This window comes from Fundulus heteroclitus, chromosome 6, assembly GCF_011125445.2.
Source record: "Fundulus heteroclitus isolate FHET01 chromosome 6, MU-UCD_Fhet_4.1, whole genome shotgun sequence".
Taxonomy (NCBI): domain Eukaryota; kingdom Metazoa; phylum Chordata; class Actinopteri; order Cyprinodontiformes; family Fundulidae; genus Fundulus; species Fundulus heteroclitus.
The window spans coordinates 267,191-281,051 of NC_046366.1; the positions used below are offsets into that span (position 1 = coordinate 267,191).

At 44.5% G+C, this 13,861-nt stretch overlaps 1 protein-coding gene across 6 annotated transcripts in view; it reads right to left on the bottom strand.

Moving 5' to 3' along the window:
* The window catches only part of LOC118563371, a 274,277-nt gene that overhangs the window by 142,235 nt on the left and 118,181 nt on the right, over positions 1–13,861 (bottom strand). For all 6 annotated transcript variants that reach the window (XM_036137799.1, XM_036137803.1, XM_036137800.1 and 3 more), the window contains exons 4-5: positions 12,508–12,702; positions 11,806–12,368 (exon numbers count right to left, since the gene is read on the bottom strand). In XM_036137799.1, the coding sequence (XP_035993692.1) occupies positions 11,806–12,368; positions 12,508–12,702 (758 nt within the window). The remainder of the gene's footprint in view (positions 1–11,805; positions 12,369–12,507; positions 12,703–13,861) is intronic.

A 13,861-nucleotide genomic window follows, 5' to 3' on the forward strand; every position in this document is an offset into this window, starting at 1 on the left:
TTCCTTCCTGTTGGGCTTTATGCGAGGAAAAGAAGTCTCGGGGTTCTCACGAGTTGAACTAGCCAACGTTTCGAGGTAGCCACAAACAGACGAAGATGTCGGAAGGTATAACAAAATGGATTCTTTGTTTTCGATAAGCTCCCCAGAGGCATTTGACTTCAATAATTTCTCAGAATGGCCAACTTGGATAAGACGTTTTGAAAGATTTCACATTGCTACCGGTCTCAATGAGAAGGATCAAGAGTACCAAGTAAATTCGCTAATATACACTATGGGAGACTCGGCAGATGACGTGCTTAAAACATTAGCTTTGGCAGAAGCGGACAAAAAACAATATGAGAAAGTAAGAGACGCTTTTCAAAAACATTTCATCTGTAAACATAACGTGATATACGAGAGGGGAAGTTTAACAAACGCTGCCAGGAGCCTGGTGAATCAGGCGAAGCATTTATCACAGCCGTCCAAAAGCTAGCTGAGCACTGTCAGTATGGAGTCCTCAAATAGGAGATGATCAGAGACCGACTTGTCATGGGTATCAGAGACCATGGGCTCTCAGAGAAGTTACAGCTTGACTCAGAGGTAACGCTAATGGAAGCAATGACTAAAATTCGCCAAAATGAGGAAATAAAAAAGCAACAAACCATACAGAGACAAACTAGAACCCAGGGTAGCAGAAGGAGCAAATATGGATGGAGTTAGATTCAAACACGAACAAAAATATGGTCAACAAGGAAACAAAACAAACCATAGACAAGAGCAGACAAATGCAAAAGACAAATGTGGCAGATGTCATGGAAATTCATTCAAAGATTGTCCTGCTCGCAATGCAGACTGCAAGAAATGTCAGAAAAGGGGGCATTTTGCAGCTTTGTGTAAAACCAAAATCAGAGTGGAGGAACTTCAGCAGAGTGACATGAGTGAAAGAGTGGAAACTTTGTTTTTGGGCACAATGACCACTGCACCTAGCACAGTGTGGAAGAAGTCAATTGGAGTAAATGACCAGCAACTGGTGTTCAGTGACAGCCACCCTAACACACATGTACTCTGAAAAGCAGCATGGGAAACTATCACCTCCAAACAAAAGACTGTGTGGACCAAGCAATGTTCCCATCACAGTAGAGGGGCACTTCACCGCCGCCATGAGCTACAAGGGCTCTGTTGTAAAACAGCAGGTGTATGTTGTTCCAGGTTTAGCTACCCCACTCCTTGGCTTGCCAGCCATACAAGACCTCAGCTTGCTAACTCAAGTGGATGCCACTGCCACAGAGAATACTTACGTGAAGCAATATCCCAGAGTGTTCACCGGTTTAGGGAAGCTAGAGGGAGAATACAAGATTAAATTGAAAGACCATGCCACACCATTTGTCCTTGCAGTGCCACGCCGCTTGCCTCTGCCATTAAGAGGGAAAGTTCAAGAGAAGCTAAATAGGATGGAGGCAATGGGGGTTATTTCGCCCATAGAAGAAGCAATGGAGTGGTGCTCAGGAATGGTTGTAGTACCAAAACCAAATGGAAAAATCCATATATGTGTTGACCTCGACCTTAATGAGAATGTATGCAGGGAAAGACACATCCTCCCGGCAGTTGATGAGATGCTCGCGAAACTAGCTGGAGCAAGAATTTTTTCAAAGCTAGTTGCCACAGCAGGTTTTTGGCAAATCCTTCTGCACAGGGAATCGGCCCCACTCACCACCTTTATTACACCATTTGGCTGTTTTTGCTTCAACCGACTTCCGTTTGGAATATCCTCACCACCAGAGCATTTCCAGAAGCGCTTGACGCAGATGCTGGATGGCCTTGAAGGAACAGTTTGTCATGCAGATGACATTTTGGTGTTTGGTGCCACGCTACAGGAACATGATGAAAGGCTGCATCGAGTACTACAACGCTTACAGCAGCGAGGCCTCACCCTGAACAACAAATGCCAGTTTGCAGTGACTGAGGTGAAATTCCTCAGTCATATCGTCAGCGGAGAGGGAATACAGCCGGACCCCGACAAGATCAGGGCCATTGCAGCCATGCCACCACCCAAAGATGTGGCAGATGTCAAAAGATTTATGGGCATGGTGAATTATGTGGGAAAATTTGCCCGAAACCTCGTGAAAGCTGATAACATGTGGACATGGGGGCCAGCGCAACAGACAGCCTTCGCAAAGGTGAAAGAAGAGCTCAGCTAATCGGCTGTACTTGCCCCATACTGCACTGACAGACCAACTAGAGTGTCAGCAGATGCATCCTACTATGGACTGGGGGGTGTTTTGTCACAACTTCAAGCATCAGGAGAGTGGAGGCCAGTGGCCTTTATTTCCAGAAGTATGACTGAAACTGAGCGTAGATATGCCCAAAATGAAAAACAGGCCTTGGCCATCACATGGGCATGTGAAAGGTTTCAAACTTACCTCCTGGGCCTGCACTTTGAGATCCGAACAGACCACAAACCCTTGTTAAGTCTCCTCAGCACAAGAGCACTTGATGACATTCCCCCTCATGTGCTGCAATTCAGATTGAGACTGCTGCGGTTCACATACACCATTGTGCACATTTCAGGCAAAATTTCATCACAGCAGATGCTCTTTCAAGAGCCCCCCTTCAAGGTACAACAACAGAGGAGGATCTCGTGCTCCAGAGTGACGTGAGAGCTCATATCAACGAAGTCATTCAGCAACTGCCTGCATCGCTAGAGAAACTGATGCACATTAAGTGAGCACAAGAACAAGATCCGGTGTGTGCGCAGCTGTCTTCTCTCATCCATACAGGTTGGGACAGACTGAGTTCAGCCCCGCAGCTGAAGTCCTATTGGCAGCACAGAAATGACCTGTTGATGGCTGATGGTCTCCTGATGAAGGGAAGAAGAATTGTGAATCCAGCAAACATGCAACAGAGCATTTTGGAAACACTTCATCAGGGCCACCAGGGAATGGTTAAATGTATGGCGAGAGCTCACGAGGCAGTATGGTGGCCAGGTCTGACACGTCAGATAAAAGAAAAGGTACACCAGTGTGAAGTTTTGCCAAGGAAAGTCACCTCTCCTGACCACACCCTTGCCATCACGCCCGTGGCAAAAGCTAGCCGCAGACCTGTTTGAATGGAAAAAAGGTCACTACTTAGTGGTCATTGACTACTACTCCTGATTCATTGAGGTCGCTAACCTCACAAGCACTCTAGCATCAGCAGTGGTTCTGAAAATGAAAGCTATATTCGCCCGTCATGGACTGCCCGACACACTCGTCACCGACAACAGCCCACAGTTTGCTGCAACGGAGTTTGCAGAGTTTGCTACAGATTACAACTTCCAGCGTCTGACAGGTAGCCCCCGTTACCCCCAAAGCAACGGGGAAGCAGAATGTGCTGTTAGAACTGAGAAAGCCCTGTTGCAAAAGAATGAGGACCCTCACAAAGCACTACTGGCATACATAGCGACCCCTCTCGCTCAAACGGCATCTCCTTCACAGCTCCTAATGTGGCGCAACATTCAGACACCTCTCCCAGTGTGTCCAAGCTCCCTCACACCAGCTTGGCCAGACTTGAGAGCTTTCGAGGTAAAAGACAAGGAGCTTAAAAGAAAACAGGCTGAGGGATACAACACCTGACACAGAGCAAAGGAGAAGACACCACTCCAGCCAGGCCAGAGAGTTTGGATAAAGAACGAAACACGCACTGGAGTAGTTTGCAGATCAGCAGGGACACCGAGGTCATACGTCGTGGACACTTTGAATGGCAGTCTCAGAAGAAACCACTCACACTTGAGAGTTGTGCCATCACCATCGACCACTCCAGATCCAGGGATACGTACCAGAGTGGGCAAAGCGGTCAAGCCCATCAAAAGACTGAATGTGTAGAATAGTGTTGTGTGTGTATATACGGAGCAGAATAACCCTCCATACCACAACAGAGAGGATCAGGTAGTCCACCCTGCCTCTCAGTTAGGTTCTTATGTGTTCTGAGTTTGAATGTTGCAGTATTGATCTCTAAAAAAAAATGAGACAGTAATGTGATGTGTGACGAGATGCAAAATGTGTACAGTTTATTTTGAAGTTATGTTTGATCTTAAGTTAATGTAACAATAGTACCCCCTACCTGAGTTAAGTAAGATCAGTGGTGTGTAAAGTAATAGTATAGGCTTGAAAAGACATAATTCTGGATTTTGTAAATAGCTTTGAAACATTGGTTTAAAAGGGGGAGCTGTAGTGATACAGAATGTATCATGCGTGCATGCGAACTGGTGAGTGGCTACTACGAGTAAACGGCAGTAAACGTATGTCCTGGCTCCGGTCCATTTGTTATGCACTTTATTAAGTACACGGCATAACACAGAAGGTGTTGTCCATGATGGATGTGGGCTTGGACAACACCCTCCTCTCCGCTATTTCCTCCACTGAGTCCAGAGCGCAGCCCAGGACAGAAGTGGCCTTCCTCACCAGCTTATTCAGCCTATTTCTGTCCCGCTCTGCTCTACCAGGGGCCCAGCAGACGACAGCGTAGAGGAGGGCTGAGGCCACCACAGAGTCATAAAAAGTCTTAAGCAGAGGCCGGCTCACACCAAAAGACCTCAGCTTTCTCAGGAGGTGGAGGCGGCTCTGGCCCTTCTTGTATAGAGTGTCGATGTTATGCGTCCAGTCCAGCTTATTATTGACATGAACACCTAGGTATTTCAAACTCTCCACAGTTTCTATGTCCTGCCCCTGGATGTTCACAGGTGAGTGAGGTGGGGGTCTTCTCCTGAAGTCGACCACCATCTCCTTGGTCTTGCTGGTGTTTAAGCAAAGATGGTTTTTCTCACACCAGTCCACAAAGTTCATGATGACCGACCGGTACCCCAGCTCGTTCCCCTCAGACACACAGCCCACAATGGCCAAGTCATCGGAGAATTTCTGAAGAGAAACAGCTGTCCGTGTTGTAAGTAAAGTCCGAGGTGTAGAGGGTGAAAAGGAACGGAGACAGAACGGTGCCCTGGGAGGCCCTGGTGCTGCAGAGTGCCCCCTTTGTCTGACAGCCGTGCAGCCGCACGTGCTGAGGGCAGTCAGTGAGGTAGTCAATGGTCCAGTCAGCTAGATGTTTGTCCACCCCAGCGTCCTCCAGCTTCTCCCTCAGCAGCACCGGTCTGATGGTGTTGAAAGCGCTGGAGAAGTCAAAGAACATGACTCTCACACAGCTCCCGGTGGTCTCCAGGTGGGTGAGCGCCCGCTGCAGCAGGTAGATGATGGCATCTTCTACTCCGATGTTGGGCCGGTAGGCAAACATGCGTGCATGCGAACTGGTGAGTGGCTACTACGAGTAAACGGCAGTAAACGTATGCCCTGGCTCCGGTCCATTTGTTATGCACTTTATTAAGTACACGGCATAACACTGCAGAGCGGGGCTCACCACGGTGCGTAGGTATGCTAGGATGAGGCGCTCCATGGTTTTCATCAGGTGGGAGGTCAGTGTGACTGGTCTGAAGTGGGCTGGTTCCCTGGGTGCGGTATTTTGGGAACCAGTACCACACAGGAGGTCTTCCACAGGGTGGGCACCACCCCCAGGCTGAGGCTCAGGTTGTAGATGTAGCTGAGGACCTCACAGAGCTCCTCTGCCCAGGTCCTCAGCAGCCTGGGGGGATGCCGTCTGGTCCCGAGGCTTTCCTCTGTTTCAGCGTCGTCAGCTGCCCTCTCACCTGCATTGGTGTGAGTGTGAGGGGGGAGGAAGGCAGGACCGAAGGTGTGGATGGGTCAGGGGTTGATGAGAGTGGCGGCAGGGGGGAGGGTAGGTCTCTGGAGGGCTGTGAGTTGGAGACGTGTGGAGGGTTGACGTCAGGGAGGGGCCAGTATGAGGGGAGTCAAAACAGGTGAAGAACCTGTTTAACTCGTCTGCAAACTTGGTGTCACCGTCTGCAGCCCTGCTGGTCCTCTGCCCAAAGCCGGATATGTTCTTCAGGCCTCTCCACACATCTCTGACGTTCTGCGCTCACTGCTCCTCCATCTTCTTCCCATAATCCTTCTTTGCCGCCCTGATCATCCTCCACTGGAGCTCCCGCTGAGCTCTATGCTGTTCCTCTCTGTCCCCTGAGTAGAAAGCCCTCTTTTTCTGGTTCAGGAGGACTTTCAGCTCAGGGGTCACCCAGGGGGGGTTGTTAGCAAAGCAACATAGGTGTCGTGTTGGCACTATGCTCTCCACACAGAAGTTCATGTAGCCAGTGATACATTCGGTCAGGCTGTTGATGTCATCACCGTGAGAGCTTTGGCACATGCTCCAGTCTGTGGTTCTAAAACAATCCCTCAGTCTCTCACTGGCCTCATCTGACCAAACTTTCACTGACTTCTTCTGCGCTATTGTCCTCTTCACCAGTGGAATGTAATGGGTGAGCAGATAGACGAGGTTGTGATCCGAGCGTCCGAGTAGAGGGAGGGGGGCGGAGGCGTAGGCATGCTTAACATTGGAATAAAAAAGGTCTAGAGTTTTATTGTCCCTTGTAGCACACGTGACATACTTGGTGAGCGTGGGGAAGGTGGAACAGAGGGAGCCATGGTTGAAATCCCCTGTGATCAGCAGGAGAGTGGGGGGATGCTGTGTTTGCAGATTGTTTACCGGTGCGTGAATCCGCTCACACGCAGCGGTGGCGTCCGCTGAGGGAGGTATATAAACACAGAGCACGATCACGTGGCCAAACTCTCGCAGCAAGTAATAAACTCACTGCGAGAATTTCAACATCTGAGCTGCATATCTGCTGCTTCACGTGAACATGGGCCGCGCTGCACCATCCTCATTCACAAACACCGCCAGCCCCCCTCCCCTCTTTTTTCCACTCTCCGCCAAAGTTCTGTCCGCGCGGATGAGATTAAAGCCGTCTTGTAAGTCCACCAAGTCCGGTACAGTTTCATTTAGCCATGTCTCCGTGAAGCACATAATACTAACGTCCCTGTACCTCTTTTGGAAACGGGTTAGTGCTGCGAACTCCTCAGTTTTGTTGCGGAGAGATCTTACGTTTCCCATGACAACCGATGGTAAATAACTCTTCCTCCGCTTTGTCCTGCCGCCCCTGCAGCATCTACGTTTCCTCCGTATTTCAGCAGGTATCTCAGGTTTCTCAGCATGATGATGAGCAGGGCCACAGCGCGTAGAGTCAAGTTGTCCGAGAAGCTGAGTCCTTGTATAAACAATGGGCTTGGAGTCGCAGACAAAGGGGTCTCCCCTTACCGCTTCAAAAAGTGTCAAAAGTAGCAATAAACTCAGCACTAGAGTCCCAAAAGTATGCCTCTTCAGTGCACATAATCCCGGAATGCCAGATACGGCATTCACTAATAATAAGGAGGACTACATTAGTATAAATGAGTACACTCCTAATTATTAAAATTTTTATATTCCCATAAACACAGGACGAGGAGGAGCAGTTGCAATCATCTTTCAGTCTGATTCATTAATTAGTCTTAGGCCAATAATAGCTGCAATTATTTAAATATTTAACCCCCAGTTTTCCTCATCCAAACTAAAAAAGCAATAAAGCCACTTCTGTTTGTTGTTTTGTATCGTCCACCAGGCTCTTACTGCCAGTTGTTAGATCAGTTCTCAGACTTCTTACCTTTTTAGCGTTAAATACTGATAAAGTCATTGTAGTGGCGGATTTTAACATTCATGTTGATACTGAATGTGATAACCTTAATGTACTGTAGCCTTTAATACAATCCTAGACTCAATTGGTTTTGCTCAAAATGTGTATAAACCGTCACACTCTTGCCTTCATGTGCTGACATAGGGCATTGATTGTGAAGATATAACAATATTACCTCAAAACCCTGTCCTATCTGACCATTTTTAATATCTTTTGAGTTAAATTTAACTGAATCCTCCACCCCAAAAAAGATTTCACTATAGTAGATTTTTATCAGACAATGCTGTAGCAAACTGTAAAGAGACGTTCCCTCTTTTAATTTACTCAGGAAAAATATAATGATAACAAAATACCTGGTAATAATAAATCTTCTTAGAACCACAGTCGTACTTATGGAGTACCACTGTGCTAACATTTTTGTTTACCCCCCTCGCCATCCAACCCTAAATCAATTGGATTTAAATCAGGGTAACACAGAGGACGGTCCAAAAGAGTGATGCTTCAGAGAAATCCTTTGTCAGGCAGGCATTGTAAACTGCACCATCGTTCTATTGACCCAGGCATTACCACACAGCTGAAGAACAATGTTAGGAAATTGGAGAGAAAATGGCGCTCTACACAACAAGTGGAATCCTACCTAATCTGCAGGGACAGTCTATTGTTGTATAAAAAGATCCTTTGCAGAGTTAGAGCAGCATATATTTCATCATTAATTGAGGACAACAAAAATAATCCTAGATTTCTCTTCAGTACAGTTACCAAACTTACTCAGAGTCACAGCTCCGTTGATCCATCCATTCCCTTATCTCTTAGCAGTAATGATTTTATGGGATTCTTCATAACTAAAATTGATTCCATTAAAAATAAAATAATTGGCATCCTCCCAAACATGATTACCTCATCCTCAGTAATTATTTAGAACCAGCACAGTGTCTGAACTGTTCAGAAGCAGTAGAGCTTTCTGAGCTATCTAAAATTCTAGCTTCATCTAAACCTTCTACCTGTATGTTAGACCCAATCCCAACCAAGTTGCTTAAAGAGATATTCCCTTTGATCAGTGGCACTATTTTAGACATGATTAATCTATCCTTAGGAAATGGATATGTACCACAGGCTTTTGAAGTAGCTGTTATTAAACCTTTACTTAAGAAACCTTCTCTTGATCAATATGAGTTAGTAAATTACAGATCTATATTTAATCTTCTTTTCTTATCTAAAATTCTTGAGAAAGTAGTTGCTAATCAACTTTGTGAACATTTACAAAGCAATGACCTACTTGAGGAGTTTCAGTCAAGCTTCAGAGCTCATCATAGCACTGAAACGACTCTGGTGAAGGTCACCCATGATATTGTCATGGCCTCAGATAATGGACTTGTGTCTATACTTTTCCTGTTAGATCTCAGAGCTGCATTTGATACAGTTGATCACAATATTCTCCTACAAAGACTTGAGCATACTGTAGGGATTAAGGGAAAAGCATTAGGCTGGTTTAAATCTTATCTATCGTACAGATTCCAGTTTGTTCAAGTTAGTAATAAATCTTCCACAAACTCTAGGGTCACTTGTGGAGCACCACAGGGTTCACTCCTTGGACCAATTCTCTTTACTATATATATGCTTCCGATTGGCAAAATTATCAGACAGCATGGGATTAATTTCCACTGTTATGCTGATGACATTTAGCTATATTTATCCATAAATTCTGATGAATCCAATCAATTATTTTGACTGCAGTCATGTCTTGATAACATCAAAAGCTGAATGACTTTAAATTTCCTGCACTTAAATTCTGACAAGACAGAAGTTGTAATCTTTGGACCAGAGTCCTCAAAAAATAAACTTCTTAATCAATCACTTAATCTGGATGGCATTAACTTGGCCTCTGGTAATAAAGTAAAAAATCTTGGTGTTATTTTCGACCAAGACATGTAATTTAAATCCCATATTAAACAGGTTTCCAGAGTTTCCTTTTTTCACCTCAGGAATATCGCCAAAATTAGAAACATTCTGTCAGTGATGCTGAAAAACCAGTCCATGCATTTGTTACTTCAAGGCTGGACTATTGTAATTCTTTACTATCAGGAAGTCCACAAAACACAGTTCAAAGCCTTCAGCTGATCCAAAATGCTGCAGCAAGAGTTCTGATGAAAATCAACAAGAGGGATCATATTTCTCAATTTTAGCTTCCCTTCATTGGCTTCCTGTTAAATCAAGAATAGAATTTAAAATTCTTCTTCTAACGTATAAAGCCCTTAATAATCAAGCTCCATCATACATCAGAGCTCTGATTACACTGTATGTTCCTAACAGAGTACTTCGCTCTCAGACTGCAGGTCTGCTGGTGGTTCCTAGAGTCTCTAAAAGTAGAATGGGAGGCAGATCCTTTAGCTATCAAGCTCTCCTGTGGAACCAACTCCCAGTTTTGGTCCGTGAGGCAGACACCCTGTCTACTTTTAAGACTAATCTTAAAACTTTCCTTTTTGAAAGTAACATGAGCCACACTTACTATAAAGTTAGAGTGGCTCATGTTACCCTGAGCTACCTCTATAGTTATGCTGCTATAGGCTACTGGAGGACATCAGGGCCTATTTTTAGGCCCGTTTACACTACACTTTTTTAACCGAGCTGAGCCGAGACCAGTCTGAGCTTGGATCAGTTAACCAAGCCAAGACGACACACCACACTATCCCGGTTCCTTGGTTGCGCCTCGCCTCCTAGTGACGATCTGCAGTACTACCACTCTCTGGGATTGAAGGCGGAAGCAGCAAAACAAAACGGCTGCGCCCGTAACATTCAGGATGTTATGGTTAGACAGACTCGGCTTTTGGGACGTGGATAAGACAAACGAACGTCTAATAAGGATTTACAGACGCAGGAAACAACGACAGACACTGAGGTTCATCACACTGCTAAGCAGAATCATCTCTGGAAATTGTGTGGCACGGTAAGGAAGCTAGTATTATTATGAATGTCTGAAATTTGTCTGAATGGAGTGTGAATCGGGACGTGCAGCCAGACACGGCGGAAAAAACGTGGACAGTCAGCTGACTGTAAGGGGATGACGTGGTCTGCTCATGCGCTCTTTATCAGATAACAGGGCCAGAAAAAAACCCAGGCCGAGACCTATTCAGGAACTGGTCTGCAGTTAGCGCGGTCCGGTTATGTTTAGCGCAGTCCAGTTCAGTCTGCTGACCGTTTACACACAAGAGTTATCTCGGTTACCGAGCTCGGACTGGTCTCGGCTCGGTTAAAAAAGTGTAGTGTAAACGGGCCTTTAGTCACTCTACCAAGTTCTACTGTTCTCCAATTTTGCATTGCATTACATTGACTGTTGTCAATTCAGCTTTTAACTTTTTGCTCTTTTTCTTTTTTCTTCATAGTAGGTACACCTGGTCTGGCGTTCTGTTACCTGTGACATCATCCAGGGAAGACAGATCACCTGCTATTACCATATAATATAGAACAGATTACTGGATCAGTGTGTGCTTCTGTGCTTTTTGTCTGTCTTGTTGTGTCTCTGCTCTGTTTTCTGTGACCCCAGTCGGTCGAGGCAGATGACCGTTCATACTGAGCCCGGTTCTGCTGGAGGTTTTCCCTTCCCGCTAATGGGTGTTTTTTCTTTCCACTGTCGCTTCATGCTTGCTCAGTATGAGGGATTGCTGCAAAGCCATGGACAATGCAGAGACTCTCCCTGTGGCTCTACGCTTCTCCAGGAGTGAATGCTGCTTGTCGGGACTTTGATGCAATCAACTGGTTCCCTTATATAGGAAATTTTTGACCAATCTGTATAATCTGACCCAATCTGTATAATATGATTGAATTTGACTTTTAACAAACTGCTCGAGTTCGAAGAGGTTGAAGCTTTTTCGCCTTTGCCTTCAGGAGGTCATGGCAGTGTGGATACCTGGCAGGAAGAGACACTGAATCCACATATTTGTGAAGATTTGTGTTATTCAATGTTGTGATCCTAAACTTTTCAATTTAATGCTTGTTTGCAAAAAATTGCTTACTCAGTTTTTTTGTTGTCTTACTCCCATTTCCTCTTTGTGCATCTTCAGCTGTAGGAAACTTGGAAACTTCTTAAGATCCAACAGTGCAAAATGTGAATTCTTGTCATTCAACAGATTTTTTTTATTTTATCAGGAGTGTGAATCTGAATGTGAAAACAATATGTGAGATTCAAATAAAAGGCAGAAACTACATGCCACAAAAAAGCTACGTACCATTGAAAGTGATGTTCTCATTTAGACTTGGTGACACCAGCACAGTGTCATACCTCTCTCTCCCTGTCCTCCACTCATCCTCCCTTGTTCTCATCCACATTTCCTGCCTTTGTCTCCTCCACTCTTCCTCCCTCTGCCTCACCATCTTGATCTCTTGCTCCACTAGAGACTGGCTGCTGTTGGAACGCAACTTGAAGAATGGATTCGAAGAGAAAGTGCTCTCCTGCTGCTCCATAGGCGGAGGCCCAGAGCTCAGGCAAAACTCAGAAGCGCTGCGAATAATCAAATTGGAAGTCTCCACCACAATGACGCTTGTGGAGGATGCCACATCAAGGCTGGTAGACCAATCAGAGAGGCCACCGATGGCAGAAGAGAGAAGACGGTTCCTGGAACTAGAGCCAGAAGAGTCGGGTTCAAGGATGATGACATTACTGGCTGTCATTTCATGATATATTGATCGGGGGAGAGAGGAGGAGAAGGAGGGGGATGGTGAGATTGACAGAGTAGGGGTCCGGCAGACTGGAAGTTTGGGCACAGACCGTCCTGTTCCTAGGGTGGATAGTCTGAACACAGTAAAAAGAAAAGAAATGAGAAATCTGGACAATCAGTGTGCTCCTACAACATATTTAATATGGCATCAATGAAGTTCTGCTAATGCTCAGACCTAAATAGCCCATTCAGGGTTTTGCTTATTTTCCTTACCTTGGTACTGTCAGGCCCTGCGCGATCATTTCTCTCTCACGCTGATGTTGTTCCTCTCTTTCTAAAGTTAATCGGATCTCCCTCTCCACAGCACTTTCTCTCTGCTCCAGAGGGCTACGAAAAGAACAGTCCTCAGAACCAGGGCACAGGATGGAGGACAGAGGAACTTCTTTGGACATGGGGGATTGGATTTCCCTTGTAGAGGACATAAGGAAACCCCATTCAGGTTAGGAGGAGGTTAGCCACAATCAATGTTGTACATATTCTATATCTTGATCTCAGTAAAAACACTGACATGAAAACACTTAGTTTTATGAAGACGAGGAAGGAAGATTTTACTTCTGACAGCACAATAAATAAGGTCTAAAAGGTGATCCACACCTGGTTTAGAGATGGGCAAATATGAACTAAAAGAACATTTGACATGTTATACGGCAAATAACAAAGACTAAGCTAAAAGCTTGGGCTTTGTAGATGTATCCACAACATAATTGATTTGTATACACAATCCTGTTAGCAAAAAAATAAATAACTGTATTGGTCACATCATTGTCAAGAAAATTTGGTTTGCTTCCCTCAGCTTCTTAAGTTCAGGGTTGTTTGAAAATTAGATTTAATAGTAACTTTTAAAATTTATTTATTTATTGCTCCATAGCAAAAATGACAAAAACTGGGAGCAGAAAGACAACAAAATCTTATTTTGTCTGCCCCCAGTAAAAAAAAAACCTGGAATAACTAAGCGGCTACAGCCAAAATAAAGCAATACCACAACAAACGTCTATGTTCAGATAAACCAACAAGCATTTTTAAGGAAACATTCACATAAAATAATAAATACATAATGCACAAGGTATATATATATATATATATATATATATATATATATATATATATATATATATATATATATATATATATAGTACATATTCTGGTATACAAGCATATACATACATACATACATAAACCCAATACATATGCAGAAAGAAATAAGATGAACGTATTAATACTGACTAAATATACTTTAGTCAGTATTAAATATACTTTGGTCATTCCAACTTTTTTGGAATAACCATGACCTGGAAGACTGAGAATCTTAACCAGAAGTGGCCAAAAAAAATTCCCATGGTAACACGTGGTGACAATAAAGAAACTTTCAAAAGAAGTTGTAAAATGTGTGACCACTTGTCTGATGTAAAAGGAGTGGGCAGGGCGAAGAGTCCTCTAACCTCCAACAGAGTAGCTTCACTAAATTGTGTTTCAGCTATGGAAGATCACTCTTCTTACTCTTTTTTGGCTAAAGGAGCCTTAGAGGAGATGACATCACAGAATATTATTTCTTAAACATATCCTATCG